The sequence below is a fragment of the Pituophis catenifer genome, unplaced genomic scaffold (genome assembly GCF_029215685.1).
Source record: "Pituophis catenifer annectens isolate HBS135680 unplaced genomic scaffold, rPitCat1.0.hap2 SCAF_1, whole genome shotgun sequence".
Classification (NCBI taxonomy): Eukaryota; Metazoa; Chordata; class Lepidosauria; order Squamata; family Colubridae; genus Pituophis; species Pituophis catenifer.
The window spans coordinates 39816509-39844145 of record NW_027256881.1 but is presented as its reverse complement, the minus strand read 5'-3'; the positions used below and the strand labels follow the sequence as shown (position 1 = coordinate 39844145).

The 27637-nt window shown below is 38.5% G+C and overlaps 1 protein-coding gene across 1 annotated transcript in view; it reads right to left on the bottom strand.

Annotated features, from left to right (window-relative positions):
* LOC139308645 (cullin-9-like) overlaps positions 1 to 27637 on the bottom strand; it is a 51092-nt gene that overhangs the window by 8958 nt on the left and 14497 nt on the right. The window contains exons 10-34 of the mRNA XM_070932336.1: positions 26335 to 26528; positions 25502 to 25710; positions 24790 to 25027; positions 23778 to 23883; positions 22280 to 22507; positions 21224 to 21314; positions 20942 to 21113; positions 17808 to 17913; positions 13280 to 13375; positions 12461 to 12636; positions 11676 to 11809; positions 11392 to 11577; positions 10618 to 10733; positions 9910 to 10092; positions 9557 to 9714; positions 8626 to 8863; positions 8300 to 8471; positions 6113 to 6258; positions 5162 to 5270; positions 4663 to 4859; positions 4313 to 4572; positions 3848 to 4211; positions 3390 to 3530; positions 1530 to 1694; positions 1272 to 1435 (exon numbers count right to left, since the gene is read on the bottom strand). Coding sequence (XP_070788437.1) covers positions 1272 to 1435; positions 1530 to 1694; positions 3390 to 3530; positions 3848 to 4211; positions 4313 to 4572; positions 4663 to 4859; positions 5162 to 5270; positions 6113 to 6258; positions 8300 to 8471; positions 8626 to 8863; positions 9557 to 9714; positions 9910 to 10092; positions 10618 to 10733; positions 11392 to 11577; positions 11676 to 11809; positions 12461 to 12636; positions 13280 to 13375; positions 17808 to 17913; positions 20942 to 21113; positions 21224 to 21314; positions 22280 to 22507; positions 23778 to 23883; positions 24790 to 25027; positions 25502 to 25710; positions 26335 to 26528 — 4349 coding nt within the window. The remainder of the gene's footprint in view (positions 1 to 1271; positions 1436 to 1529; positions 1695 to 3389; positions 3531 to 3847; positions 4212 to 4312; positions 4573 to 4662; positions 4860 to 5161; positions 5271 to 6112; positions 6259 to 8299; positions 8472 to 8625; positions 8864 to 9556; positions 9715 to 9909; positions 10093 to 10617; positions 10734 to 11391; positions 11578 to 11675; positions 11810 to 12460; positions 12637 to 13279; positions 13376 to 17807; positions 17914 to 20941; positions 21114 to 21223; positions 21315 to 22279; positions 22508 to 23777; positions 23884 to 24789; positions 25028 to 25501; positions 25711 to 26334; positions 26529 to 27637) is intronic.

Genomic DNA, 27637 nt, shown 5'->3' with positions numbered 1-27637 from the left:
ACTTGCAAAGTGGCTATGTTGGTAGGAACTTACAGTAAGTGTACTCTCCAGTAGATTATGGGGGCGGAGTGATTTTTTTTAAATGTTTTTATTGTTTTTTACAATTTGTGAGATGGGTGGCCACATAAACTGACCAAATAAATAAAACACGGAAAGCCATACAAAATGGCACTACAGTATTCAAAAGGAAAAGGAAGAAACATTGCTTTAATGATAAAAATAAAAGCAAATACTAGAGAACACTTTCTCTTCCAAAAGATGATAAATAGTAATGTTCAGGTGATGCTCAGCCTGTGGCATCACATCTAAACATGGTCAGTGAAAACACTACATGATAAATATATATTCTTTAAACTCTATTTGGATTGTATTTGCCCTGTGAGATTTCAGATCACACGAGGAGCAACTAAGGCTGCAAATGTTGCCCAGACACCAAGAACCAATATGTAAGGAGGAAACCTAGAGAGTACTTTCTGTCCATCAAATCAAGTTTTCCATTCTAACTTTTCAAAGGAATGTTAGCAATAATGGCAAATAACACCCACACATCAATGTAATTAAAGAGGGAGAAGAATGTTCCTTAAATGACAATGGAGATAGGACTGGTATTATGAAAACTACTTAAGGAAAATGCCCCAAAACAGCAAAATGGTTTAGGTATGATAGTTCCCACATATCTAGATGGATATGTGCACCAGGATGGAGAAAGGTGATCAAATTGGGTGTTATTTTGTCTTGCAGCCTCTTGCCTCTAAAGCAGGGGTGTCAAATTCAATTTCATTGAGGGCCGTGTCAGGGATGTATTTGAATCTGGGGGGCCAGGGTGGGCATAGCCAGAGTGGGCGTAGCCAGCTCGACGTCACTCATGTTGGGGGGCCTGAGCGCTCTGCCAGCAAAAACGAGCTCCAGAGTTCCATTTTTTACTGGGACAGCCTCCTACAACCCTCTGCCAGCGAAAACAGAACTCGGAAGGGCCACCCATAGCCTTCCCAAGCTCCATTTTTGATGGAAGAGGCACCACGGGCCGGTCCTTTGCTGTTTCCAGGGCGGCCCCGTGGGCCAGATCTAAGCAGCCCCCAGGCCGGACCTGACCCCCCCTGCTTGAGTTTGATCCCGCCCCCCGTTCTAGAGTGAGGAAGACACAAATCAATTGTGTCTTTGAGAGAGAAGGCACAGTAATCTCAATCTGTCAAACAAACCATAAATTACTGAAGTTTCCTTCTATATGTTTTTTCCTCTTTATACAAAAATGTACTGAAAACCATACTCACTGTAAACAGCCCTCATTTTTCTCTATTTGAGCTTGGCAGCTTGGACACCGTTTAGATATGAGTTTGGCCAGGTGCTTACTCTGGGCTTCCACAGTCATTCCTTCATAGAAACCACCATCGTCCATCCACTGAGACATGTGACTGCAGCTGGCAGGATAGTGAGCCTGTGAAGAATCCAGAGAGTGAACTATGTGGTAAATGGTCCTAAAAAGGGAGACACCCCCCACAACCTGCCTCCAAGTTTCATGTTAGCCTTACTTCAGGAAAATTGCAGCTGAAACAGGAGATCCAAGAGCACTTTGAACAAGCTTCTCCATAGCAAAGGCCTTCCTTGCAGAGTATCTGATCACAGCCTTGAGGGTTGGTGCACCAAGTCAGGTTTGAACAGCATTCAACATAACCCCTTAGAAGGGCTTTCTCATACTGTATTAAAAATGCATGAATGTTAGCTTTGGAGTTCTCATTAAAAATATCTAGGACACATTTGTATTATATGCATATTATAAATCTCTTAACAAAAGAAGCAGGTTTTCAACAGGTTTCTTATTTTTTTAAAAGCTAATTCTATTTAGAATAGCCCCTTAAACCTTACTAATATTACCAATGTTGGGTGCAAAAATAAGCTACCTTATTCCCTAAGAATTTCTTGAGATGAGACTTATCCCTTCATAAACTAATTTTTCAATAAAGAAATATATTTAGTAATTACATAATTAAGCAATGTATTAAGTAATATATTAAGTTACATCATTTTCTGAAGAGGGCAGGCAGATAAAATGTTATAAATGAAAGTCAGCAAAACCAATTAGAATAGTGCTTCCCAATTTTTTTCCTTCATTACCCAAAACCATTTATCAGAAAATCATTATTTAAATGTCTTTATTGTGATGGGATAATGGATTTGTATTTCATTGTGTGGAATTCTGTAACTAGGTTAACTAGGAAAAGCTCTTACCCTTTGGGAAATTTTAAATCCTAACACTTCAGATGGAATAAACAGATTACTTTTAAATCCATTTTAACGATATGGACAGATTAACGTGGAAATGATGCAAACTCACAATTAATCCAGTGCCTTAAATCAGGGGTCCCTAACCCCAAGGCTATGGACCATTACCGGGCCCACTACGTGGCCTGTTTCCGAAAGCTAAAAAGAGCCTCTAACATTTAGAAGCATCATGTTCACTAGCTTTCTGCCTGGAAAACTAACAAATACAATGTTTCTGAAGGCAAGAGGTGCTGGAAAAATATACACACACCCTCCAGAAATACATTTTACGGGATTATATCTACATCTATTTTTTATTTTTACTATAACATAATATGCAAGAGAGAGAGAGAGAGAAAGTACAATAGTAGGCAAACCAGTATATATGGATATTTTTTATCTTTTACTTTGTTTTATATATTGCTCTCTACAAAGTCATATACCAAGTACTTTAACCAAGTACTCTTTAGATTCCACCAATATTCACTGCACAAGGAGAGGAGACATCTGCAGAGCAGATTGCTTCAATTATTTTAGGAAGATTAAGATTTTTTCAAATAAATTCTGCAGATAGTCCTCACTTAATGACTGGTCACCTTTTGAAGTTATGAGGGTCTCAGCAAGGGCGCTTTATGGCCCATAAATCATTTTTGGCTGTTGTAAAACATTGTGCCATGATCAAATGACCACATTTCAGGTGCTTGGCAGCAGGCTTACATTTACAACTAGTTGCAGCATCCCAGGGTCCCGTGATTGCAACTTGCATTATTTTTTGCCACTTTCCCATTGGATGTGCTGGATTTCTTAATGACCAGATGGTTTGCCTAATGACCATGGTGATTTGGTTAACAACCATCATAAAAATGGCCATAAAATGTCAGGTCCAAAATCCTGAGCCCAATTGTGGACGTTAAGCAACAACTACCTGAGTCATATACAGCAAGGAAGTCTCTACTAATGTGAAACTTAGCATGCCTAGCATAATGGATTAACATCTTAACCTTCTATGACCAACTTTCAGGCTTCAAGATATAGCAAGCATCCACTCATAAAAACAAAATTCCTTTCTGGAGGGGACTGGTCAGTTTTTCAATCAGCTAAAGCCTGTTTTTTAGAATTACCCTGCTTACCTTGACAATGACTTCTTTGGAGGAAATGATAGAGCGGATAAAGGCAGTAGTGGGTTGTGCAGGGCAATCAGAAATGGGACAAGTGCAATTCAGAATCAGGTTTTGTTCAATCCGAGTAGTCAAGTATTCATTCCAGCAGGACTAGTTAAGAAAAAAATAAAAATAAAAATGAAGGCAGAGGAAGAAATAGGGAATATTTCAACTGCAGTTTACCATAGAGTATAAGAGAAAATGCTATTAAATTATTTGGGAATGGAAACCAATTCTAAATATTGACAACGTTCTTTCATGGATATGAATAAAGTCCACAGCAATCCACAAAGATGAATGAAACACAAGATGAATGTTTCAGGCTTCCAGAAGAAGATGGCAGACTAACATACTACTAATGTGACAGAAAGAAAGCAATTGCTCCCCCTCCCAAATACCTATTATCACGGTAGTAAAGAAGCTATTACCTTACAGCAGTAGTGCATACAACACAGAAGAGGCAGATCGTCTGTTTCATTCAGAGGATTCACACAAACTGGACAGTGGGTGACAGGGCTTGAAGGTGGCTGAGGATTTCGCACTTGCAGTCCTGAGAAAAACAGCATCGACTCTTGGTCTTCTGTGTATCGCTGAATCAGAACATCCACATTCCACTTACAGTGTATCAGCAGATGTTGAGCTATATCTGCAGTCACGCTTAGAGTATCTGACACCTTCTCCACTGTTTTGGTCATCAGCAACTCAACTTCTTCTTGATTCATTGTACGTCCCATAGGCAAGAGGACCGTCTCCATCAGAACCTGTTCTGTGTCAAGGCCAAAGGTATCCAATCTGACAAGAAAAGCCTTATCAAGAACAACAACAACAACAACAACAAAGGACTGCTTTCACTTTCTACTGTATCTGCACAGCATGTTAACATACAGCATTACCTTTTGGTTGTATCTGTCCCAGAAGTAATCTTTGATTTTTGGCAATTAATGTTTTGAAAAATGAGCTGGGCTTGACCCCGGTGAGGTGTGGTGGGCTCTGCCGAAATGTACTCCAGGATATGTGGGTTATCCTCCTGGCGTTGGATGTAACCTTGGCTCAGTAGATGCAGGATGCAAGAGAGGACATCTGTGCTACTACAGCAAAAGTTCAAAAATTTCTGGGTACTGCCAGAGTCCCGTTTCTGGCAGGCATCAATCACCTGAACAAGGTAGAAAGAATGAATGAAGAAAATCTTCTTTTTGGCTGCCAACTGAGCTCAACAAGGGGCTTAAGTCCTTGCATTCCATACCTTAAATACCAGGTTGTCAATATGCATCTCTTTCTCTGCCTTCAAGATCTGGACAAGGAGACAGCAAATGGTATTCCTCTTCTTCTCCAGAGCACAGCCCTCATTTTCTTCCACATTCAAATACATCTGTTTGGGCAAGAGCCACAGGCGCTGACCGGATGCCTGGCTCAGTGTCCCCTCATTCAGCCTCAAAAGACCTAGCAGTCAGAGAAGACAGGGACTGAGCAGAGCTAAGATATTTTTGCCTTCCTAAATTCATCTGTATTCTGTGACACATGGCTAGGAAAATTCTTTTAAATTCATCACTAAAGTTGAAATGAAGCTTCATCATTGAGTCATGAAATCAACTAAAAGCTTATTTAATGCTTCTGTTGTGTAGATATTAAAATGGAATATATTATATAGACAAATAAAAGTCATAATCCCATATGAATTTTCAGGCCAGTTTACATACTCTCATTATCCCCTTTCCTTTTACAGGAATGTCCTCTCTACTTACTCTGCCTCTGGGTGAGGATCCCATTCTCCTTTGTCAGAGGTTTCAGGGCATGATTTAGGAGGACAGGAGAGAGACCTGTGACTTCTAATAGTGTCTCCACAGAAACTTCCTATAACCAATAAAAGAAAAAAAAATAGTTAAACATATAAAAAAGGGACACAGAGAAGAAAGCGGTGACATCTAGTCTTTAGCCCCTATTGTAAAGAATATTGCAAATTCAATAACACTTCCATTCTGAGACCCTAACATGTTTACAGGGATATGTGCTACTGACAAGAGGAAGAGCCTCTGATAATTTCCCAGTACAGTGCAGAAAGAATCAATCCAGAATCACCAACGGTTCAGCACAATAATCTCATTCAGAATAATTCAGTTCATACTGAGATTATAACGCAGCAGAAAATGTCAGGAAACTATTTTTTTTCAGAAGAGGCAGTCTCATTGAAAGGGTATTCTATACAACTGTCTGCAGCTTAAATTTATTTATTTATTTTATTTTTAACTATCAGATTTTTATTCTATCTTTATAAGCAATACCAGTAAATAAAAGACAACAGAACCCCTAAGCCACCTCCAGCCTAAATCAGGCAAACTAGATGGCTGACCACAAACTAATAAACAAGTCATTGATCCAACATTATGCCACTACAACTCATCTAATCAGGGAGAAAACATCCTTATCTTATGAAAAGGACAAATTATACATATGTATCAAACAAAAATCCAAATAGAGCATGTTCAAACCAAATTCTCTATCACTAATGCCTCAGTACAAAACAAATCCTTGGTAAATGCAAGGATATAGGAAAGGAATGGAGGGGCTAAATAACAATTACTCTATTCCAAGCCCAATCAATGTCAATAAAACTAAAGCAGATGAATAAATACTAAGCATAGGTATGAAGCAATTTCCTATTATGTCAATGAAGTAAGAATCAAGGTAGTCAGGACCTCAGCATGGTTGAAGCACAGAAGAATGTACATTTGCAGGGTGGACACCTGCAGGATGTAGCCCTGGTACTTTAGCTCAGCATGACCCAGCCATGTCCACTGTAAACGCTGTGGTTTTGTATGTTCCATCCCAAAATGGCTCCGGCCTAAAAGAGATGAAAAAGTCAGTCAGAGAAAAATACACTGAAACATTTCTATAAACTCTCAGTCCCAGGCATGGCAATTACGCTGCGAACTCTCCTTTTTAAGATGGCAACAATAATCATATAAGCCAATAATGATAATCCCATCATCTAATGGGATGCAGAAAGCATACCTTCACTATCACTAATCAGTAGTGCTGCCCTCTGGAGAAGCATTCTCCTTGAGATTCGTATGCCCCCCATTCTGACCCTATTCTAAAAATTCCTTAAAACCTGTTTTTCATTCTCTCAGATCTCAAGGCAGCATGATGGTGGGATCCTCAAGAGTACACTTGCTGTGAATAAATGCCAACCTTTTTGTGTTTCTTCATATTTTGATAATTATTTTTATCTGCTTCTAATATTATACGCAGCTTGTTCTGAATTGGGGAGCCTTACTATAAAATTTAATTAACTAAATCATCTCATGGTCACTGAGTACATTACTTATCCTTACTAATGGAGGAGAGTTGGCAACAGTATGCTGGTGTGCAACAGAGATTGTAGATAATGATGGTAAGTTTTACATCCTGCCATTGTTCTGTACAACTAAAGGTGGGGGTTTTTGCATAATGTTTCACTCCTGTTTTCCTTGCAATAACAACTCTGTGAAGTAGGTTGGGCTGAAAGAATGACTGTTTTCTAAATATGAAAAAATGATAAGAATAAGATAAATTTTAAGATATGCAAAACACTGGTAGAATGACAGTAATCCATTGTGAAAAATGAATAACAAAAAAATGAAAAAGGGCTGAGTTGAAAATGGTGTTTTTGCCTATTTTGTTATAGAAATGTTCTGAGGGAAAAAGTTTAATGAAACAAAGTGAGAATAGATTAATTAAGGAGTTTGTGAGGTAAACAAGAACAGATAGTGTTAATAATAAGTGGGTGTTGAATGAATGTTGACTGAATACAAACTGAATGACCAGTATGAAAAATGTACAGTGAGGTGGTTTGGTTACAAAGAGGATGAGGATTGAAGAGCAAAACAGATATATAAAGAAAGAGTATGTCAAGAAGAAAGGGAAACTTGGTGGTAGCCAAACATCATTTCTTTTTCTAAGAATACCATTTGGATCTTTTTAGAACTAGAAACATTAATATAAGTAAACCAAAGGTGCTTTTTCAAGAGGCAACTGGACTTTCTGGTTTTTCTTTGAAGATATTTCGCTTCTCATCCAAGAAGCTTCTTCAGCTCCAACTTCTCAATGAAAGAATAAGACAGATTAATTTCACAATTGAGGTTTTGAAAGAGAGTGGAACACAAACTCCAAGAACTGAAATCACTTCTATCAACAGAAATATTGAAACAAGTCACAGAATTTATAAAGAAGGCACAACTAACACAGAGCTGAAGAAGCTTCTTGGATGAGAAGCGAAATATCTTCAAAGAAAAAACAGAAAGTCCAGTCGCATCTTGAAAAAGCACTTTGGGACAATGAACTGGATGACTGAGAATCTCCAGAGATATTAGAAGTAAATATTATGCCAAATAACAGTGTAAACTTTGCAGTGTACACCTCTACTGTAATTTCCTATTCATTTTTAAAATCTCCAACCATCTCTAATTTAAAACAATAAAATGAGGTAGGCACAAAATTTGGCAAGTGCCAGGCAATATTCCAGTGAGGTTAGCCATGTTGGAAATTTAGGATGTAGACAACTCTTTGCACTTTATAAACACTGAAATTTTCACTTTTAAGATACAGTTATACTAACTAAATATGATTTTTCCTTGTCAATTGGCTACTACATTCCTTACTCCTATAATTGATCAGTTCTTCCAGAGATAATAAATATTTATGATGGCCTCTTTAAAAATCTACTGAAATTTCTTTAGCGGAAATCTAAAGTAGTAGTTTCCAGGCTTGTGAACCCCCCTTATTATAAAGTCTCTGGATGAAGTTTTTGGTTTGCTTACCAACAACTACACCAGGATGCAGTGGGACCTATAAAGAACACTCCTTCCTAACCCAATTTGGACTCAGGATAGCCTCATACTCACTCTGGGTATAGAAGTCTGCAAACTTTCTCAGCTGCTGACTAAGGGAAGATGGGAAAAATTTGGCAGGGTCTTCCAGGTAGCAAAGGGAAGATATGGTCCAACAACGTGGAGACAAAGCCAATATCTTCACTTCTGCCTCTTCCTCCTGAGAAAATGGTTTATCTTCCATCATCTGGGAACAAAACAGATCCAATATCTATTTTGTGACTAACAACAGGACATTCTTGGCAGCAATCAACCAGACAAAAGAGACTTGAGAAGACAAAAAAAACCTTTTAGTTCAGAGGACTACTTTTGCTTTAGCTTTGTTCTTTTCGTCTGCTCACCTCATTTTCTTCCTCCATCTCCTCCTCATGGTTTCCTTGCTGATCTAGTTCCAGCAGATGCTTGTCCAACTGCTGCAACTGGAAAAGATGAAACTGTTGCTGCTGCTCTTCCATCTCACTCAAGTTCTTCAGCATCTGCTGAGGGAAACGGTTGGGGAAGCAGATCCCAATGTGCTCCACTACAGCAGATTCCAGCCACGTCTTCCCTTGAGACAGAAGACGATCTCCTAGATAGTATCTGGAGAGGCAAAGTGTTCAAGGTGAAATTCAGAACCAGGGTCATCCATCAGCCACGCTTATTCTCACAGTCCTTACAGTGTGCCTGGAGATATAGGCTTATTTGATTCATAAGGAGCCAGGTCCCTTCAAAGTACAGCTAGTCCTCAGTTTAGAAACACAATTGAGCCCAAAATTTCTGTGGCTAAGCAAGACAGTTGTTAAGTGAGTTCTGTCCCGCATGACTTTTCTTGTCACAGTTGTTAAGTGAATCACTTCAGTTGTTATGTGGTTAACTTTTATTAACTGTTAATTGAATCTGGCTTCCCCATTGACTTTGCTTGTCATGTCACAAAATGTGATCACACTGGGACACTGCAACTTTCATAAATACATATCAGTTGACAATTTTGATTGCATGACCATGGGAATACTGCAACAGTTGTAAGTGTGAAAAACGATCATAAGACACTTTTTCAGTGCTGTTGTAACTTCGAATAGTCACTAAGCGAATGGTTGTAAGTTGAGAACTACCTGTACTCGTTAAAATAGAGCCATATTTATGTTCTTGAAGATACCTTCATCCAGATTGAAGGAGCAGCAAGATGCTTTATCATTACTGCCAAAAAGCTTCCTACCTGAGACCTGTCTACTCTGTTAGTAAAAGTAGTATATTCAACTTTCCCTTCCTTCTTCCTCTCCACAAAAGCCTCACCGGTAGAATCGCTCAAAAGTGTTGGCCAACTCCAGATCTGCTAGGAAGAGGACGGGTTCCAGACTCTGCTGTAGGCACTGAAAGGTCTCCACGTTACCCGAATCTGCCCAGCTCTGTTGGATCCACCGGTCAATGTAACGAGCAAACTGCTCACTCACCTGGAAATCAGATTAATATATTACTTGCCAAACATTTATTTAACATGTATTTCTTTCTGTCACATTAACCAACTCCAAATTACAATTTAATTTGGAAATCTTGGGTAACCACATGCTATTTTTTAGAGAACAAATTTGGGGTCTCAAGTTGTACATCTCTGTTTTATGGAAATATCTACTTGATCTCTAACTTACATGCATCGCTGTCAGGAAGGAGAGCTGTAACAAGCCTCCAGAGAAACCATGGCATAAGGCCAGCATGAAGGAAATCTGTTGTCCAAAAAGCTCCTCCATGGCAGTCCGGAGACGCTGGTAGGTTCTGCAATATTGTTCCACAAAATCAGGAGCCTGCCAGGAAGACTCCAAGAAACTTTTCACCTGGACAACAGAGAAGAGGGAGAGGCAACATTTCAACTTTTTTTAACTAGCTCAATGGGACCTCACCTGGGAAAGTTTTGTTAAGGAAGGCTTAACAATTTTTCATTGGATTCAAGCAAATTTCATGCCCAATTGTTATTTGTTCAAGATGTTCCACCTAAATATTTTAAATAATTGTCTGTTAATTTGTATACATAATTGTCGAAAAGCAACTAGGAGCCATGTGCTGGAAATTTAACAATAAACTCTACCTAGCTTAGCAGATAACAAAGTTGGAATAAACATACTTTCACGTGAGAGCTTGATTTCACATCAACCTCTCTTTGAAGCCTCAGAGCTTCTGATACAGTTCTCTAAAGATGCCTTAACTTGTACCATGAATTCTAAAGAAGCATGAATGATGAACTGGCTAATAACTTATGATAGAAGATGTCAGTACGAAGACCCCAAAGCCTGCATTAATTCCCCACTTCATGGATGCATTCGCCCTCTTTTTGCTGGACACCACCTTTCAGCCATCCTTACCTGCTGCTGTACTACATCTTTCCAGCATTGTGTGATGCCTGTCATCCCACAGGGTTTATTCACTGCTGGCTTGATAACTCCTGAGCTTGATTCCTTGTTCTTACCATTTTTCCCATCTGAAAATTGCATGTTACACAATATTAAAGAGCCATACAAATCTCAGGTTTTTAGTATGACACAACAACAATCCTTAAAAGCATCTGACAAATTGGCTCTCCTGAACAGGTGGGATTCTACTACTGTTTCCCAAAAAGTCTATTCCATATCATTCCGTTTATACGATTGTACAATAAAGGGAAATTTGGTGTACCTTTAGAATTATCCCCATTATAAAAGTGGGTTTTTAGACACTAGATAATTTCAGATTTTTGGCTATACCCAGGGCATTTGATATGGAAAAAGTAACAGTCTCCCCAAAGATACTGGTTTTCACATATTCTTTGCATTCCATTAAATTCAAAATAGAAAGGAAAATAAAACAGGAGACAATATTTTACATTATTTCCCCTCTCAGACTGTAGCAAAAGATTTCTGAGATACAGAGCTAACAGAGTCCCCAAATACTTGTCTCCAACTTCCCAAATCCTTGACTCTTCTCCAGGCAATAATTCCATGCCATCAATCTATACTGGTAATCTTACAGATGACATGTGTTCTTGTCAGTATGAACATACAATATATCCAAGGGTATACATCCTTTTGTTACCATTCTGTCAAAACTGGAAGAAGGACTTGCCCCCTTTTCATTTATTTGCCCCAAAGGAGGACACTCACTGGTTTTAACAGGAGGCTTCAGCTCCTCAAGTTCAGGGCCAGCAGAATCCACGTGCACTAGCAAGTGGCTCAGGCGCCGAACACGGGAATTAAAGATGGAAGCTCGGCTCATGGAATTCTTGGCTGCATCCAGATTTTCCAAGTATTGAGTTAGTAACCATGACATGGGGCTTATGCCACTAGAGTCTGGAAAGACAGAAAGACGGTTAGCACATCTGCTTGGAATGGGAAGGGATAAGCAAGATCTGGTTATTAAAAGACCTGTGCAAGGAAGCAACCAGTACCTGGAGAGGTGATACTCTGCACCAAGGGAGTAATCAGGGCCTCCCAACAAGTCTTGCCTAGAGCCTGGGCAGCCTCATCATCAGGAAGGAAGCGATTGGCAAATACTTGCTCATGGCGCAAGGCACTGTTCAATCTGCAGTAGGAAAAAGATGTAGCTTATTTGGATTGGAACAAATACATTCCATAATGTAAAAAAAAGGAATACGGTGAGGAGGCAGGAACTTAAGATACCATGATACATTGGTTATATGTTGCGAGTCACCCAAAATCACTTATGTGAGATGGGTGATTTGATCATACAAATCAATATTAATATTAATAATAACATCTGCCTATCCCAGGTCCTTGGAATGGACTCAATAGATGAACAAGAATGACAAATTCAGTTTAAACAACTGGCTGACTGTACAATGAACCATAATAATGCATGGAGCTGCAACCAAGGCAAAAGTCAGATAAACATAATCTAAGTTTGGGGCAGAAATGCAACTCAGAAAGTGTCATAAAGGGAGGGAGGAAGGAAGGAAGGAAAAGCATTCAGATTTTACAAGATTCTGTCACTGTAACCTTTTAAAAACCATAGCATTCATAACTCAGGGTCCTATTTTGATCTAACTTGAAGTGCTGACATAAATTAACGAGCAGGAACATGGGTATTTTAGGAATATTGGCCTGTAGCAGTGTTCATTTCTTTGATTTTCAAAAGCCAGCTCTGGGGCAGATGCTGACCCCTAGGACAGCCCTGAGGAAAAGGACAAAAGAATTATATCAGAAGAGGCCTGACCTGTTGAAAAGTTGCAGCAGCTGCATCCGATCTTCTAAGATTTCCTGGCACCAAGTGTGTGCCTTGGTGGTATAGAAGAGATATGTACGCCGGCACAGCTGCTCTTTGAAGATGGGCCAGAAGGTGGGCTTCGGACCTAGCACCTCAATGCCACGCACCCGTGTATCAATGCCACCCTGTAAATAACACAGTTTTCTCCAATGGGGAAATACTTTTCAAGTAACTCCCTGTCTAATATGCAGGTGCTTTTCAAAGATATTTCTATTTAATTTGCAGAGCATTCAGTTTTTACAGCTGAACAATGATTCTCAAATTACTAACAAAAAAAAAACAGTATTCTATCAATTAGAGAATTGTAATAATCCTTTTTTGCAGGAGAACAGCTACTATGTTTTTAAAACCAGTTTTTTTATGTATGAACTGTGCAATAAAGAAATGCCAGGAGGTCAATATTTCAAAGGAAAAAAACCAAAGAAATTAAAATTCCATACAAAAAAGGCAACATAAATGGTGATTAAGCCAAAAACAATTTGTAATCCGTCATACTGTATAGCAAAATTTATATCTTCTCAGGCACTCATGCAGTTATAATTCACATAGCCAATGAATCTATTTTCTCTATACCATTCCCAAATATAAACTATAAGTAAGTGTCAACTTACTGTTTGGAAAATGAAACACTTATGAAAAGCCTCATTAATCTATGGAAAGACCTATTTTGCTGATGGATTTATAGCAATGGGTCAAAAACTATTAGGGTGGTTAAGCACAGCGCTTTATAGCCTTTACTTTGTTTCAAGAAACAACATTCAGACTTACCTGTTGACAGCGCTTAATTTTGATCTGTATAATTGGGCAGAAGCGGCCCATATTCTCCAGAAGAACTACCCTATTGGCTGTAGGTAGGACATTCACCTGTTAGAAAAAGAGCCAAAGTCTCACCAAGATAAGAAATGCAAATGGAGACAGCAACCTGTCTTTTTCTAGTGAAGAAAACCACAAATCGAGTATGCGCTGTCCACAGATGTAATTAATTAATGTAATTAATAATGTATGGCAGGTTATAACGCTCACTCTATAAGAACAGCATAAATGCATCTAGCAGGGCAGGAGAAGAGGGCACGCCTTTAAGTCTGAAGTGAGCAAGTTTGTAAATACAAAATTAAAGAACCCTTCTCCATTCAACTGAAGTTTTTAGGGACAGGAAGAACATCACCCTTATCAACAGAAGAATATACCTTTCATCAAGAACATCAATAATTTCTCTCAATTATTTCTGAAGGCAGCTTAGAACAAAAACAGATGTGTACAAAACACATCTGATTAAATCTTCTCTACCACCAGTATCCCTTCAATTATATTTGTAAACCCTATCCTCTGAGCCCTAGCATTAACACTGAGAATCACAAAGAAACTTTCAGTAAAACCACCATAAAAAGTTTGGAACTACATGTCGAGCTACAGGTTGGCATTTAAAACACGGCAATAATGCAGCTCCATCCTTATTTAAATGAATAATGGAGAGGGGGATCTTCTTGCTTGCAGAAACTCTTGGTTATTTCAATTTTTAACAGAGGTCAAGTTCCAGGAAAAACTACCGTAGTTATAAATTACAAGAATATATTTTCAGCAGTGACGCAGTAGAAAAGAACCTGACAGATATGATTAGATGTCTAAGAAATTATGCTTCCATTGCCACATTTATCCAAGAGTCAACCAATGCAAACATTAAGTATACGTGTACAAAATCCAAATATACTTTCACATTAATGAGCTTTAGCTTCAACCATGCAGGGGTTAAGTAACAATATTTGCTTCTGAAGTTTCATCATATGTCACTCTAGTTCACTGGTTAGGTAGCAGTTGAAGAGAAACTATTCTACACCTAAGATGAGTGTCACTGCTGGTTATATAGCAATAGGAAGCCAGACAAATGTTTTCACTCAATATATAGCAACTTGATCTGTTTGATAGGATATAAATTGAAAGAGGCTTATATCAAATTATGTCCCAAACATATTTTTATACAAAATTTCAATTGTGTAATTTGAGGAAACGAAATATGGTTTGGAGAGTCCTTAGAATGAATCATGTAAAAGGTTGCTTGTACACATGCACAAATAGTTTCTTAATTAGACATGGGTTCCAATAGAAGAGTTTCCAGATAAGGTTCACAATAAATGCTGCTCTCTAAAATTAAGTACAGGTAGTCCTTGACTTACAACCATTCATTTTGTCACTGTTAGAAGTCACCCAATGGCACTGAAAATGCCACTGTACATTACAACCATTTTTCACACTCAGAACTGTTGCAATATCCCTGTGGTCATGTATCAAAATTCTGATGCTTGTCCCGGGGCCAGGGGTGTCAAACTAAAGTCCGGGGACCAGATCCAACCCACAGGATGCTTAGATCTAGCCTGCAGGGCTGCCCTGGAAATAGCAAAGGACTGCCTGCAGTGGCTCTGCCAGAGAAAATGGAGCTCGGGAGGACCGCAAGCTCCGCTTTCACTGGCAGAGGGTTGTAGGCGGCTGTCATAGGCAAAAACGGCAGCCCTCTTGAGCTCCATTTTCCCTGGCAGAGGGTTACAGGAGACCGTCAGGAACCCATTTTCTCTGCCAGAGCACTCGGGCCACCACAGGTGCCCCCAATATGAGTGACATTGATCTGGCCACACCCACTCTGCCCCCCCCAAACTCAAACACAATCCTAATGCGGCCCTCAATGAAATCGAGTTTGACACCCCTGCCTTTGGCAATCTTCTGACAAGCAGAGACATTGGGGAAACCAGATTCACTTAACAACCATGTTAACAAACTTAACAACTGTAGTGATTCACTTAACAAGTGTGGCAAGGAAAGTCATAAAATGGGACAAAATAGGACAAAACTCACTTAACAACTGTTCGCTTAACAGCAGAAATTTTAGTCCTCGTAATTCGAGGACTACCTGCAAGCAGTTTCTCTGGATCTTGAATTGCTTCATTCAGAATTCAGCCTCTTTTAACATCCTCTGCTATTGTGGGAATAATTGACTTTAGGAATACTTTTTTGCATTGGATAACGAAAGGAAAGTAAGCTAATATAGGTGAACAAGAGACAGATCCAACCAAGTGGCAGTCAATAACTCAAAGGCACTGTGAGCCAATTAGAGATGATAAAAAGGAAGTTCTGTGTCATCTCTGTTCCTCTACGTCACAATTACCAAACAGCCAATAATAAAAGTAGCTAAGGTGGCAGTGGTGAAATCTGAACCGGTTTGCTACCAGTTCGCTGGCTGCGCATGTGTGCTGTGCACCAAACACGCACTGCATGCGCACACACAGTGCGCACCAAACTCACGCTGCGGGCGCACATGCGCAGTACGCACCAAAAGGAGGCTTGGGAAGGTAAGTAGAACAGCGAGGGGGGGAATCAGCTGTGCCGCACGATTTCCTGCTTTCCAGCAAAGCTAAACCCCGCGGCAGAGCTGATCATCGGAAATACTAGTTCGGAGGAACCGGTAGCTTTTTTTTACTACCAGTTTGCCTGAACCGGTAGTTTTTATCACTACTGGTTCACCTGAACCAGTAGCATTTCACCCCTGTAAGGCGGGTCAGGGATCTCTACACTGTAACCTCACTCAATAATTGCTAGACACAAATCCCTGGCAGGGTGTCAAAGTCGCCAGGGAGGTTCCATGCTATGGTGTCTGCCTTCTTGAGGGAGGGGTGGTGCCTCCATCCTTGAAAGAAGCAGTGGTACATCCCATTCTCAAGAGGCCTCATCAGCCTTGGATAACGATTGTTCTGTCTTCAACTTTCCTTTTAAGGAATGGTGTTGAAAAAAGTGGTTGGGGATTGCAACTGCTGAGGATCTTAGAAGAAAAGGACTATATAGATCCATTTCAGTCACATTTCACTCTGGGATTTCATGCAGAAAAGGCCATGGTTGTACTGAGGTGAAGCCAGGAGGGAGGTAGCACTTCCTGATCTCTCAGCAGCATTTGATATTGATAACCACAGCATCTCTCTGGATTAGCTCCAGAGTGGGTCTCTTCCTACTCTTGGGACTGGATCCAGTCCCGCCCGGGGGGAAGGCAAGGAAGAAAGGTCACTTGCTAGGCTCCTCATATGTGGAGTGCCCTCTCCCCTCTCCCTTTCCACTCAACATCAACATGAGACATGCTACCGATTTGGGGTTTGATTTCATCAGCCCAGCCTAGCCGATTGAGACTGTCAAAATCCTGTCTTTGTGCCAGGAAGCTATGTAGGCAGAACTGGGAAAAAATAAATTCAGATCAATCCTACCAAGACTGAGTGGCTGTATTTATTGAGATCCTCAACATTTCAATTTTGATCTTGAGTGGGATCACTCAGTTCACTTCCCCACTCAAGATGGTATACAATCTAAGGATCCTCTTGAACTCACACTTCTGAGAAGTTGGTATCTATGGCCAAGATACCTTTGCACAATTTCATCTACTGTGTCAAATGTTCCCTTTCCTGGATAGGAAAGATCTTCAAATAATTACTAATGGCTTAGTCAACTCATAGCATGATTATTGCAATGCACTCTACAGAGGGCTGCCCTTGAAGGTAATTTGGAAGCTTCAATTGGTCCAGAATACAGCAGCGCAGGAAGAGATGGATGTGCTTTAGTATGTCCATGGGATAACTCTGTTATTACTCTGCTTCCAGGTGTAATTCAAGGCTCTGATTAAGACCTATAAAGTCCTACATGTTATAGGGCCTGGTTATTTGAAGGTTCCTCTGCCTATCATGATGTCTACCTGGCTGATACAAACCAAAACTTCAATTAAATGGTGTCATCTTTCATGACCCAAGTTGTGCACTTTCTCCGTCATGGCACCTGCCCTCTGGAATGCAATCTCTCCTGCCGTCTGAGTGGCTCCTACTCTGAAAGCATTTTGGGGGGTCTTAAAGACCTGTCTTTTTTCCCAGACTTTAGGCTAGGGTGGTTAAAGTCCATTAGTTTTGTTTTTGACCAGAATCACCATCTTGTTCTTTTTCTGATTTTTAGTTAATACTTTATTGGCTTTCTGTTTAATTGCAACTGCATTTTATCTTTCTTGTTATATTGTGAGACACCAGAGTCATTTGGAGTTGTGCGACGCCTCGACAGAATAAGTTAATTAAACTGTATCAGAGAATGGAGCATAGATAATTTGAGAAATGGCAAGTTTCCAACAGGATCTCAAATCAAGGATGGACAGCTCAAACAAATGCATATTCTTTGTAGAAGGTCTATGAATCCTGACTGTATGTTGGTTATATAGCAGAAACTCTTCCTTACTGAAGGTTTCTAAAAGCAGACCCGCTTTAGAGAAAAAAAATGAAGCACTCACAGTATTGAGCTCACTAGTGAGGCCAGATGTGTTATCTCCTCCCATCACAACAATCCGAGCTGGCATGTAGCTGGAATCCTCACTAGCTACTATTAAAGTCATCTGCCTGCAGCAAAAACAAAATTTTGTATCTATGTCAGACTTAGAATGCATCCTGGCATACTCACTAAAGTCTGCCTGGGTAACTAAAAATATTTCATGAAATAGCCCCAAATACTGTATTTTTCGGAGTATAAGACACACCTTTATTTATTGGACTATTTTGAGAGGAATAAACAGATCCCTGCAGTGCTGGTGTTTTTGGATGCGAAGAAGGCCTGTGATCGAGTGAATTGAAACTTTCTATTATAAACTTTGAGAAAGATGGATTATGAGTGCGTTGAAGGGAAAAGCTATAAGGCAAGAGGAATACAGAACAAGGGCATTTGCAGGCGATCTGGTTGTTACCCTAACACGATTCATGGAATTAACAAATCAGATGAAAGATATTATAGAAGAAAAAACAAAGACGACCGTTGTGGTTGGTTTTTGGTTATATCATACGGAATATAAATATAAAGTCACTCGGGGGGGGGGTTTATATACAGAAGTGTTCTTCAATGATGGGGGCAGATGGTAATTAAAGACATTAAATATACTGTTGGAAGAAGGGATTAAGGTGATTGTTTGGATGTTACATATTATCATATAAAGCGAAGGCTTTTTGGGTTAAAATTTGGTGGGTTATGTAAAATGTTTTGAGGAAAAAACTCAAATTTTTTTCCTCAATTGTTTTTATTGGGTATAGTTAAGGATTTTTTACTGGGTGAAATAAAATTGATATTGTATATGGTGATAGCAGCTAGGTTATTGATTGGTTAATATTGGGAAAGGGATGTTATATTCACTATCGAAGAATGGACTCTGAAGGTGGCCAGTTCTTTGGCAAAGATTTCAGCATATTTAAAAGACCGGACCCAAGAGATCTATGTATGGGAGTGGAAAAATGGATGGATTATGCAGAATAAATATTAAATCAGGATGTACCAGATAACTTTTAGCTGAACGTTGTGTAGTAATGTATAGTATATATGGGGTAGAATAGTTGTATGTTAGGAAGAAATGTATAGTACACAGGGGGTAGAGTAGATGGGCGGTAAAGTATTATATAATGTGATTTGGATTTGGATTTCACCCTGGGGAAGTCATGGGGGTAGGGGAGGGTAAGGGAGGGTTAGGGAGGGAAAGGGGCGAAAAATCTGTATTTGTAAAACTTTTTCAATAAAAAAAAAAAAGACACACCTTTTTCCCCCCTAAAAGGGGGTGAAAATTTAGGTGCGTCTTATATACCGAATGTAGCCCCGCCCCACCCTTTGGCCTGTGCCTCGCAGCAGTTACTTCCTTGCAAGCAAACAGCAAGAAAAAACAGCTCCTTTCAGGTTCAGCACAACCTACTTAGCACAAGATCGGCCTCCTGACTCTCAGCTGATTTGCTCTCAGCTGCTTCGCGCAGGGCTCTGCTGCTTGCTGCAAAGAGGTAAATTGCTGGAGCAAATACCTTGTGCTAATCAAGCTATGCTGAAAACGAAAATGAAAGTAAAGCAGGCTGTTTGCTGTAACGTTGCAAAATTAGGCAGAGGCAGAGGGAGATTTCTTTTTCTTCTTTTCTCACCAAAAAAGGTAGGTGCAAACAATGGGAAATTTAGGGCAAAAGAGTTCAAGATTTTAAAACACAAAAGAAAAAAAGGAGAAAGAAAAAGACAAAAATAAAAATGGGGAGAAAAAGAAATGAAAGAGAAACATGTTATACATATTTAGAATTGAAATATGAATAGTAGTAAGAAAAAAATGGGAAATCATGATTGTAAAAATGAAATGAATAATTGGAATATTTGTCTTTATATTTTTGAAATCTAGACAATGATAAGTTTTTATTTTTTTATTTTTTTATAAATATGAATAAGTATAAACTGTAACAACTGAAATACCTTTAATGGTATATGGTGGTGAAAGTAAAAAGGAATTGTAATAATTGAGATACTATTAATTGTACATTGTGTTGAAAGCAGAAATGGTTAAGTTGTGGTTTGGAGGAATATATGGGGAAAATTATTTGGTTTATTATTATTGGTAAATATAATTAATTGATTTGTAAGAAATTGGATTGCATAGAAATAATTGGAATATTCATGTTCATATTGTATATTGATTAATATACAAAAAAGACAGTTATATAACTAATTGATTTATATTAAAATGTTGAATTTGTATTAAACAATTGTAATATTACATAATTAACCAATGTGAGGATGGATATAAAAATAGATGACAATGGGGGTATAATATAGAATAGAAGGGAAAAATTGAATTTGATTAAGATTAGAGATGAGGATGAAGGATAATATTGGTTTTTTAAAAAAATAGATGAGGAATAAATATGGCAAAAAGGAAATATAGAAATTGAAAAATTAATTGAAATGACTAAACACTGTTTAAATTTGTGAACAGGCCAAATACTCTGTTCAAAGAAAATACATTGTATGTTTGTATGTGTGTTTGTCTAAAAAATAAAAAAAAAACTTTTTATAAAAAAAAAAAAACAAAAAGGTAGGTGCGTCTTATACTCCAGTGCGTCTTATACTCCAAAAAATACGGTATATTCCTCTCAAAGGAATACATACTCAATACATAGATATAAACACTGACATATAGACCTACATATGCAATCATAACCAACCCCCAAATGTAACTCAATCAGGGCAATACTTTTTCTAGGCCATTTTACAGTTAAATGTATAATATTGCATTTTTGCAAACAGAGCAATTTGCAAAAAAAAAGAGGAGGAGATTTTTAATTTGTTTTTTCATTGCAAAAGTCATTATGAGAAATTATTTAATCATCTGCTATCTGTTAATCTCACAATCCACCATACTGAAATTAAATCCGATTTATCTACCCCTCCTCCCTGCTTTAGCTTTATTTATCATTTTGCCTAATGAAGAATTCCCAATAACTGAAAAGTTTGCACATACCGGTAATTTCATGACTTTGATCAACTATCTGCTTAATTCACATTTAATCATAGAGCTCGCTCTTACCCTGCTGCCTACAAACTCTCAAAGTCAATTAGCTAACTGCCTCCATTGGGACTTACCTGACTACCACTCCACGATGCATATAGACATTGATGTAATGAGAACCTGTGCTACCATTAGACTCCCAATAAGTCTTTGGATTTTTGTCAGTTAGTTTATTGGCTCTATGTGGATTAGAAGAGACTTCTATCCTCTCCCAACACTTGTCTTCCTTCACCTCTACATTAGAACCTAGGAAGCGAGGGGGAGAGGGGGGGGGGAGAAAGAGAATTACTCTTTTTACAGCAGATCTGTGCATGAATCCTCCAATTTTTAGCTTCCAAAGGGCGCAAATCATTTACCTTGGCAAAGGTTGCGCAAGAAAACATCAAAAAAGGGGATATTAATGGGCTGGTGGCTTCGTCTATGTTCCTCTATCTGTCCTAGAACCATCTGTATAAACAAAGTAGATAACAGAATATATTCATTAATAAAGCTTAAGATTTAGTTTAAAAAAACTTTTATTCTTAAATCTACTGATTCTATAATGCAAGCTATTCAACTGAACAGAATTTTCTAAGCTTGTTTCCTACCACCCTCTGTATACAGCTCTGAATCATACAGACACACACACACACACACACACACACAAACTCACACAAGGGTCAGAAAGTTGCTTATTCCTATACAAGAACAGAGAACAGAATCTCATAATTTTAAGAAAGATGTTTTTGACCAAATTTAGCTCTTGACTATTTGCTCTGCTCTTATTTATTACCCATGTTTCTCCAAAAAGAAGGCTGGGTCTTGTTTCCTTTTGACCCCCAAAAGAACAGCTAGGCCTTCTTTTTGAAGGGTTCTAATTATTGACTCACCTCATGGCAGTGGCACCGACAGCCCCACCCACCAGGAGCCTGCTGCTAGCCCACTTCTTCTGCGGCCACTTGCCGCCACTCGCAGGCATCGCCCCGGCCTCCGTTTTGTATTCAGATGCCTGCCGGAAGGCATCTGTAGCTGATAACAGAGCTCCGGATCGATCTGGAGCTCTGTTATCAGCTGCAGATGCCATCCAGCAGGCAGGTGGCCACAGAAGCAGGTGAGGGAGGTGTCAGGGTGTGCAAGGCCTAGTAAGTAGGGCAGCTCCACCCCACCCCATTCCCACCCTAGCTTATTCTTTAACTGTGTGCCTTGCCCCATCCCCTGCACCCCGAGGTGGGTGGGGTCTTAATTAGGGCTAATTTTGTGGTGGGTCTTAATTTGATCACATGCACTCAAAAACGTGATAGGGCTTCTTTTCAAGGTGGGTCGTCTTTTTGGAGAAACATGGTACATATTATTTGACCAGTCTGTTGATATTCATTGTCTATCTGTTCCTAGGCCGGCTACCTAAATACACACACAGGAAAGGTCAAAGCTACCTGAATGCAACCAGCCAGGATACTGGTTGTCATCTTCTTATAAAGGCTAGCATATTTCTCACAGTCAGTCACAAGGTCCCGCAACTCTGTCACCAATAACAGGTTGGAGTTGTGCTTGTCCATAGCTTTGGTCAGAGCTTCCTTTGTGCCTACACGACACATCACAACCGCACAATCTTTGTTGGTGGTAGCTAAACGATGCAGGAAACGGATGAACTCCTGCACAACCTGTTGACAGAAACATAATAAAAACTCAGCAAGAAAGTGTATAGAAAAGGTTTTTGACAAGTCAGTTCCTCTTTCTATCTGTATTTCCTTTTATCCCTTATCACCAGTCACATCTTCCAGGGGATTACAACCCTTCTTCAATGTAACTTCAGGAACATCTGATCAATTCAAGCATCAGGGGTATGAGACCTATTTCAGCTCAATGGACAATTTAACTTTTTCTAAACATGTTGTGGGTCATATGCTATCAGTGAATGTAGTGTGCAATTTCTACATTTTTTCTCTTGCCACTTATAAAGGCAGAAACTTCAGGCATACACTCTATTTACCCACAAGAATTTAACATTTAAGTAATATCTGTAGAACCTATTTAACGGCATAGGGAGGAGTTACCTGTAATCAACTGCTAGTTAAAAATTAATTTTTTAATTAATGTTCCCTAAAGGTATCAAATTTGAGTAGTTCAGAGCATAAACCAGTTAATTTGATCATTCTGAAAGTGTTTCAAGTAGAAACTGGAAAGATTATTACTGTTGGAAAAGTAAGCAAATTTTCACAAAGACGATGCCTATTTATGAACCTCATGCAAAACCTCTATCACTCTATTTAGACTGATAAGAACTTAGCTATGCCTGTTCTATACTTGCAAATATACCTACAGGTAGTATATACCTACATACAGTAGTTCATTTAGTGACTGTTCGAAGTTACAATGGCACTGAAAAAAGTGACTTATGACCATTTTTCAGACTCATGACCATTGCAATATAATGTGATCAAAATTCAAATGCTTGGCAACTGACTCATATTTATGATGGTTGTTGTGTCATGGGATCATGTGGCCACCTTTTCCCATTTTTTGACAAGCAAAGTCAATGGGGAAGGCAGAGTCACTTAACAACTATGTTACTAATTTAACCACTACAGTGATTCACTTAACAATTCTGCCAAGAAAGGTTGCAAAAATGGGGTACCGTAAAACTCACTTAACAAGTGTCTCACTTAGCAACAGAAATTATGGGCTCAATTGTGGTTGTAAATCAAGGACTACTTTTGGCTTCCTGACCCAATTCTATCTAATTTTCAATCCAAATTTCATTTACTAGTAGTATATATTTACCAGCAGGATGAAAAATGCTTTTTGCCAACTACATCTGGCTTGAATTGAGAATCTGCAATTTCGTCAACATGCTCACTAATATTTTTCATACCTTCTTCAAATACCTCTCATTAAACTCCTTTTCAATTTATGCTGCAATTAATCCCTTACCTCCCGTTCATTATTGTGGGTACTCATTGAGGACAGACAAGGCTCAATGCACTCATGCCAGGGCAATGCATCCTCTTGGGAAATATCCAAAAACTTATTCAAAATCCTGCAAAGAGAATTGTTATAAATGCAGAATTCAGTTTAAGAACAACAGCAGTCTTGAGTTCAGTGTCTTAAATTGACAATCTGGACTATTTTAATAACTGCATTTAACATATACAATAAATAGCAGGTTTTTATTGTATATATATTTCATTATTAACACTTTCTTGCAAAAAGAATACAATTCTTCTTTTCATCAATTTAAAATGCTCCAATACCATTTGGGATGAAGCACATTCTCTAAAGGCCTAACGCTAGCAACAAACATTTTCGATATTGTCCGATGCCAAATATTCATTTTTATGATTTTGATCACAAAGCTGTTTCTGTGTTGTGGTTCAGTTCTTTCACATACAATCCAAAAGACTATAGGCATTTCAACCACCTCAGTGCCGTTTTAGGATTGCAATTCCCACAATTATAAGCCTCTATTGTATTGATAGTTTTCTTTTTTTTTTAAGTCAAGTTTTTTTATTTATATATAAGTATTTTGAATACAGTGTATTGTCCAGCCATTCCATTTTACAGAAAAAAAAAGATATACTCATAATAATACACATAGTGATTCTAACCAATGATAGTTTTCTATAAAGTGCAGTGTCCCAAAATTTATAAGAATAAATTATTCCCATTTCAAACAATTTCCTGCAATGTTCTATTTCCTAAGCTTATGGTATATACAAGCCTCAAGTCATTTTCTTGTACTTGACTTGTGGTGATGCAGGTCAGCAAGTTACATTATTTACAGATAAATTACCTACTTCAGAGCTTCCGTGTTAACCTATCCAGAAAAGTGAGTGGCCCCACCTTAAGAAACCACCGCTCAAACCACCCCACTTTCTCTGAATCCAAATACTCTTCTAAAAGTATCTTCCACAGTCCATGATGGTAAAATACATCCTCATTCTACCTCATCATGGCCATCTGGACGGTCTTTTCAGCTCCCAACTGTTCTAGGGTTTTCAACAGCAGCAAGAAATGCTCATGATCTGGCAAAACGTCTGTTCCATTTCTCTCAGGGTAAACACCCTCGTCACAAAGGCAGTGCTCCAGTGCGAGCACTACATCTTTTGAAAAGCTGGTTTCACGCAGGTTTTTCAGCAGAGTTGGTACATCCATATCTTTGAACTCAAAGGAAGCTTCAGATTCTGTATAGAAAAGGAGAGAGAAGGAGAAGATCTATGTCAAAATAGAATTTCTTGAAATAGGCTATGGAGAAAAAAACCAGATACTAATCATGTCCCCAATAAATGGCCACAGGGGCAGGGCATCTTCTCCAGAAGGGTCCCTTCTCCAGCAGGAAAAGATTCCTGGAAGCCGCATGGAGATAATTAATCCCTGGCCTTCCAAGTTCCAAAACAAAGCAAGTGAAAACCATCTCCTGTGATTTGCTATTAAAAGGAAGCCTATAGATAACCAGAAAGACATAGTGAAATAGAAGAATAAGAAAATGATGATTTGTGCTTTCCAACATAATGGAGACGTAAGACCTTATTAGGTCTTCAAAATAGGGCACTTTATGAAGCAAAGCCTAATGGAAATAAAACAAACCATACACACTTAGAAAGAAAAATGCTAAAAGGAGAAAGATAAGCAACTGGAAACTTAAAAGCAATCTGTACCTGCATTCTCCTGGCTCAATGGCAATTTATGCTCAGCCAAACGATTGAGCACTATTCGAGCTAGCATCTCATTGGAGCTCTGGCCTGTTTGGCAACAACTCTGCAGGACTGAACGGAGGTCACAGCTTCCCAACTGTTCTGCCAGGCCCTTGTGATTGTTGATCAGCATGTTTAATACCAACAGCCCGTTCTGCACTGCTGATGAGGCTCTGAGGAAAAGAAGAATGGTTGGCATAAGCAACTGAGGCAATGCTGGAGGACATGGAAGGAAAAATTGTTGGAATACATAATATTCCAACACTAAGCAATTAATAATCCTATTCAGTTCCAAGAAATGATTACATGTTTTGAAATAATAGTAATACTATTAATAAGTACAGGAGCCTTGGTAGTACAGTGGTTTAATGCACCCTGTAATTAACACAGCTGCCTGCAATTTCTGCAGGTTTGAATCTTACCAGGCTCAAGGTTGACTCAGCCTTCCATCCTTTCTAAGGTAGGTTAAATGAGGACCCAGTTTGTGGGGGCAATAAGCTGACTTTATATAAATATATACAAAAGTATGAAGGCTATTGCTTAACGCATTGTAAGCCGCCCTGAGTCTCCGGAGAAGGGCGGCATATAAATCAAATTAAAAAAAAAAAAGTGTTAGATTGCCTCCAATCTTAAGGTACAGAACAGAAAATTTATCAAAATGAGACATCAACTGAATTCTCCCTACAAAAGAAAAAAAAGTGAATTCTCAACATTCCCTCCTTATCCTTGTTTAATGTTAATTCCTTGAACTTAGTTATATGCTCCTTTATTTTGTCAAGATTTCATTTTCATCTTACCCAGGTGTAGCCAACATCTTCTCAATAGCAATACAAATTACACATAGTAAATTATCAGATTCTTTGCTGGAAGCAGAACCAATGCTGGCAAAAATTTCCCGCATCATTTGAGCATCTGAATGATTCAGAGGGTATGATTTCCCACTGGTACCGAGCAGCTCGCAATTCCCAGCACCCACCAATACTTTCAATGCCTAGAAAAACCAAAAACAGAAAATGAAGATCAGAAATGCGTCTGCTTTTCTTGCCGATGTTTCATTAACTAGGTAACATCATCACTGCTGCAAGAAAACCACCAAGCTCAGAGAGCACCAAAGACCCCTCATTTCAACCTTGAGCTAGAAATACTCTCCTTTATTGGTATCAATCTGATAATCCAGAATGGAGCAAAATCTTTTATCAACGGGAGATATTTGTTAACAATGGACACAAAAGGATGGAATTCAGGTGGGTTTATTAGATCAAGCATATAATAGATAGGCTGATATTTCTGGTAACCCTTAATGGACTTTTGCTGATTAAGATAGATAATGAGGTTTTAAAGATTTGTTTAAGAGAATGAGGCAAGGTATGGGATGGAAGAAATTGTTGTATTTTAAGAGATGGTAACAAGTTGCTAAAGTTGTTTATACTTGTTGAGACAAAAGAAGAATTGACTTCTTTCTTTCTCTTTTCTCTTTTTTCTAAAAAATATACTTTGCATTAATTTTATCTGCACAATGTAATTTTTAATAAAATTATAAAAAAGAATTCTTTTTCAACCTTATAAAACAATAGCTTCTCACTATTCAAGCATACTAACTTCTTTCATTTTCTTATTTCATATTTAAGGTTTAATTCTCCGCTATGTTGGAAGGGATTGTCCAATATTTTCTTATTCTTTTATATACAAATCAAATAAAACATAAAACATATCACTGTCCATTTCTGGTTATCCATAGTCTTCCTTTTCATAGTGAATTATTGGTTTTGCTTGTTATTTTTAGGCTCCTGGAAAGTCTGAAGTTAATTTACTCCTATGCTGCTTCCAGGGATTTTCTCCTCATGCTGGAAAAGATGTTTGACACACTTCTGTGCCCCAGTAATCACTTACTGGGAGCCTTACATTAGACTGAAAGCTGAAATTCAAACAACTGAATTTCATGCTGAGTGTTACATTTATGTGGGATTAAGACATATTATATTATTTACAGAACGTTATATTAAAGAATGATAAATGTTAAGAATTTTTCTGAGAAACATTCTTACATAGTTTTAATTTCTAAGCATATTTATTTGCTCTGGTACTTTAATGTATTAACTA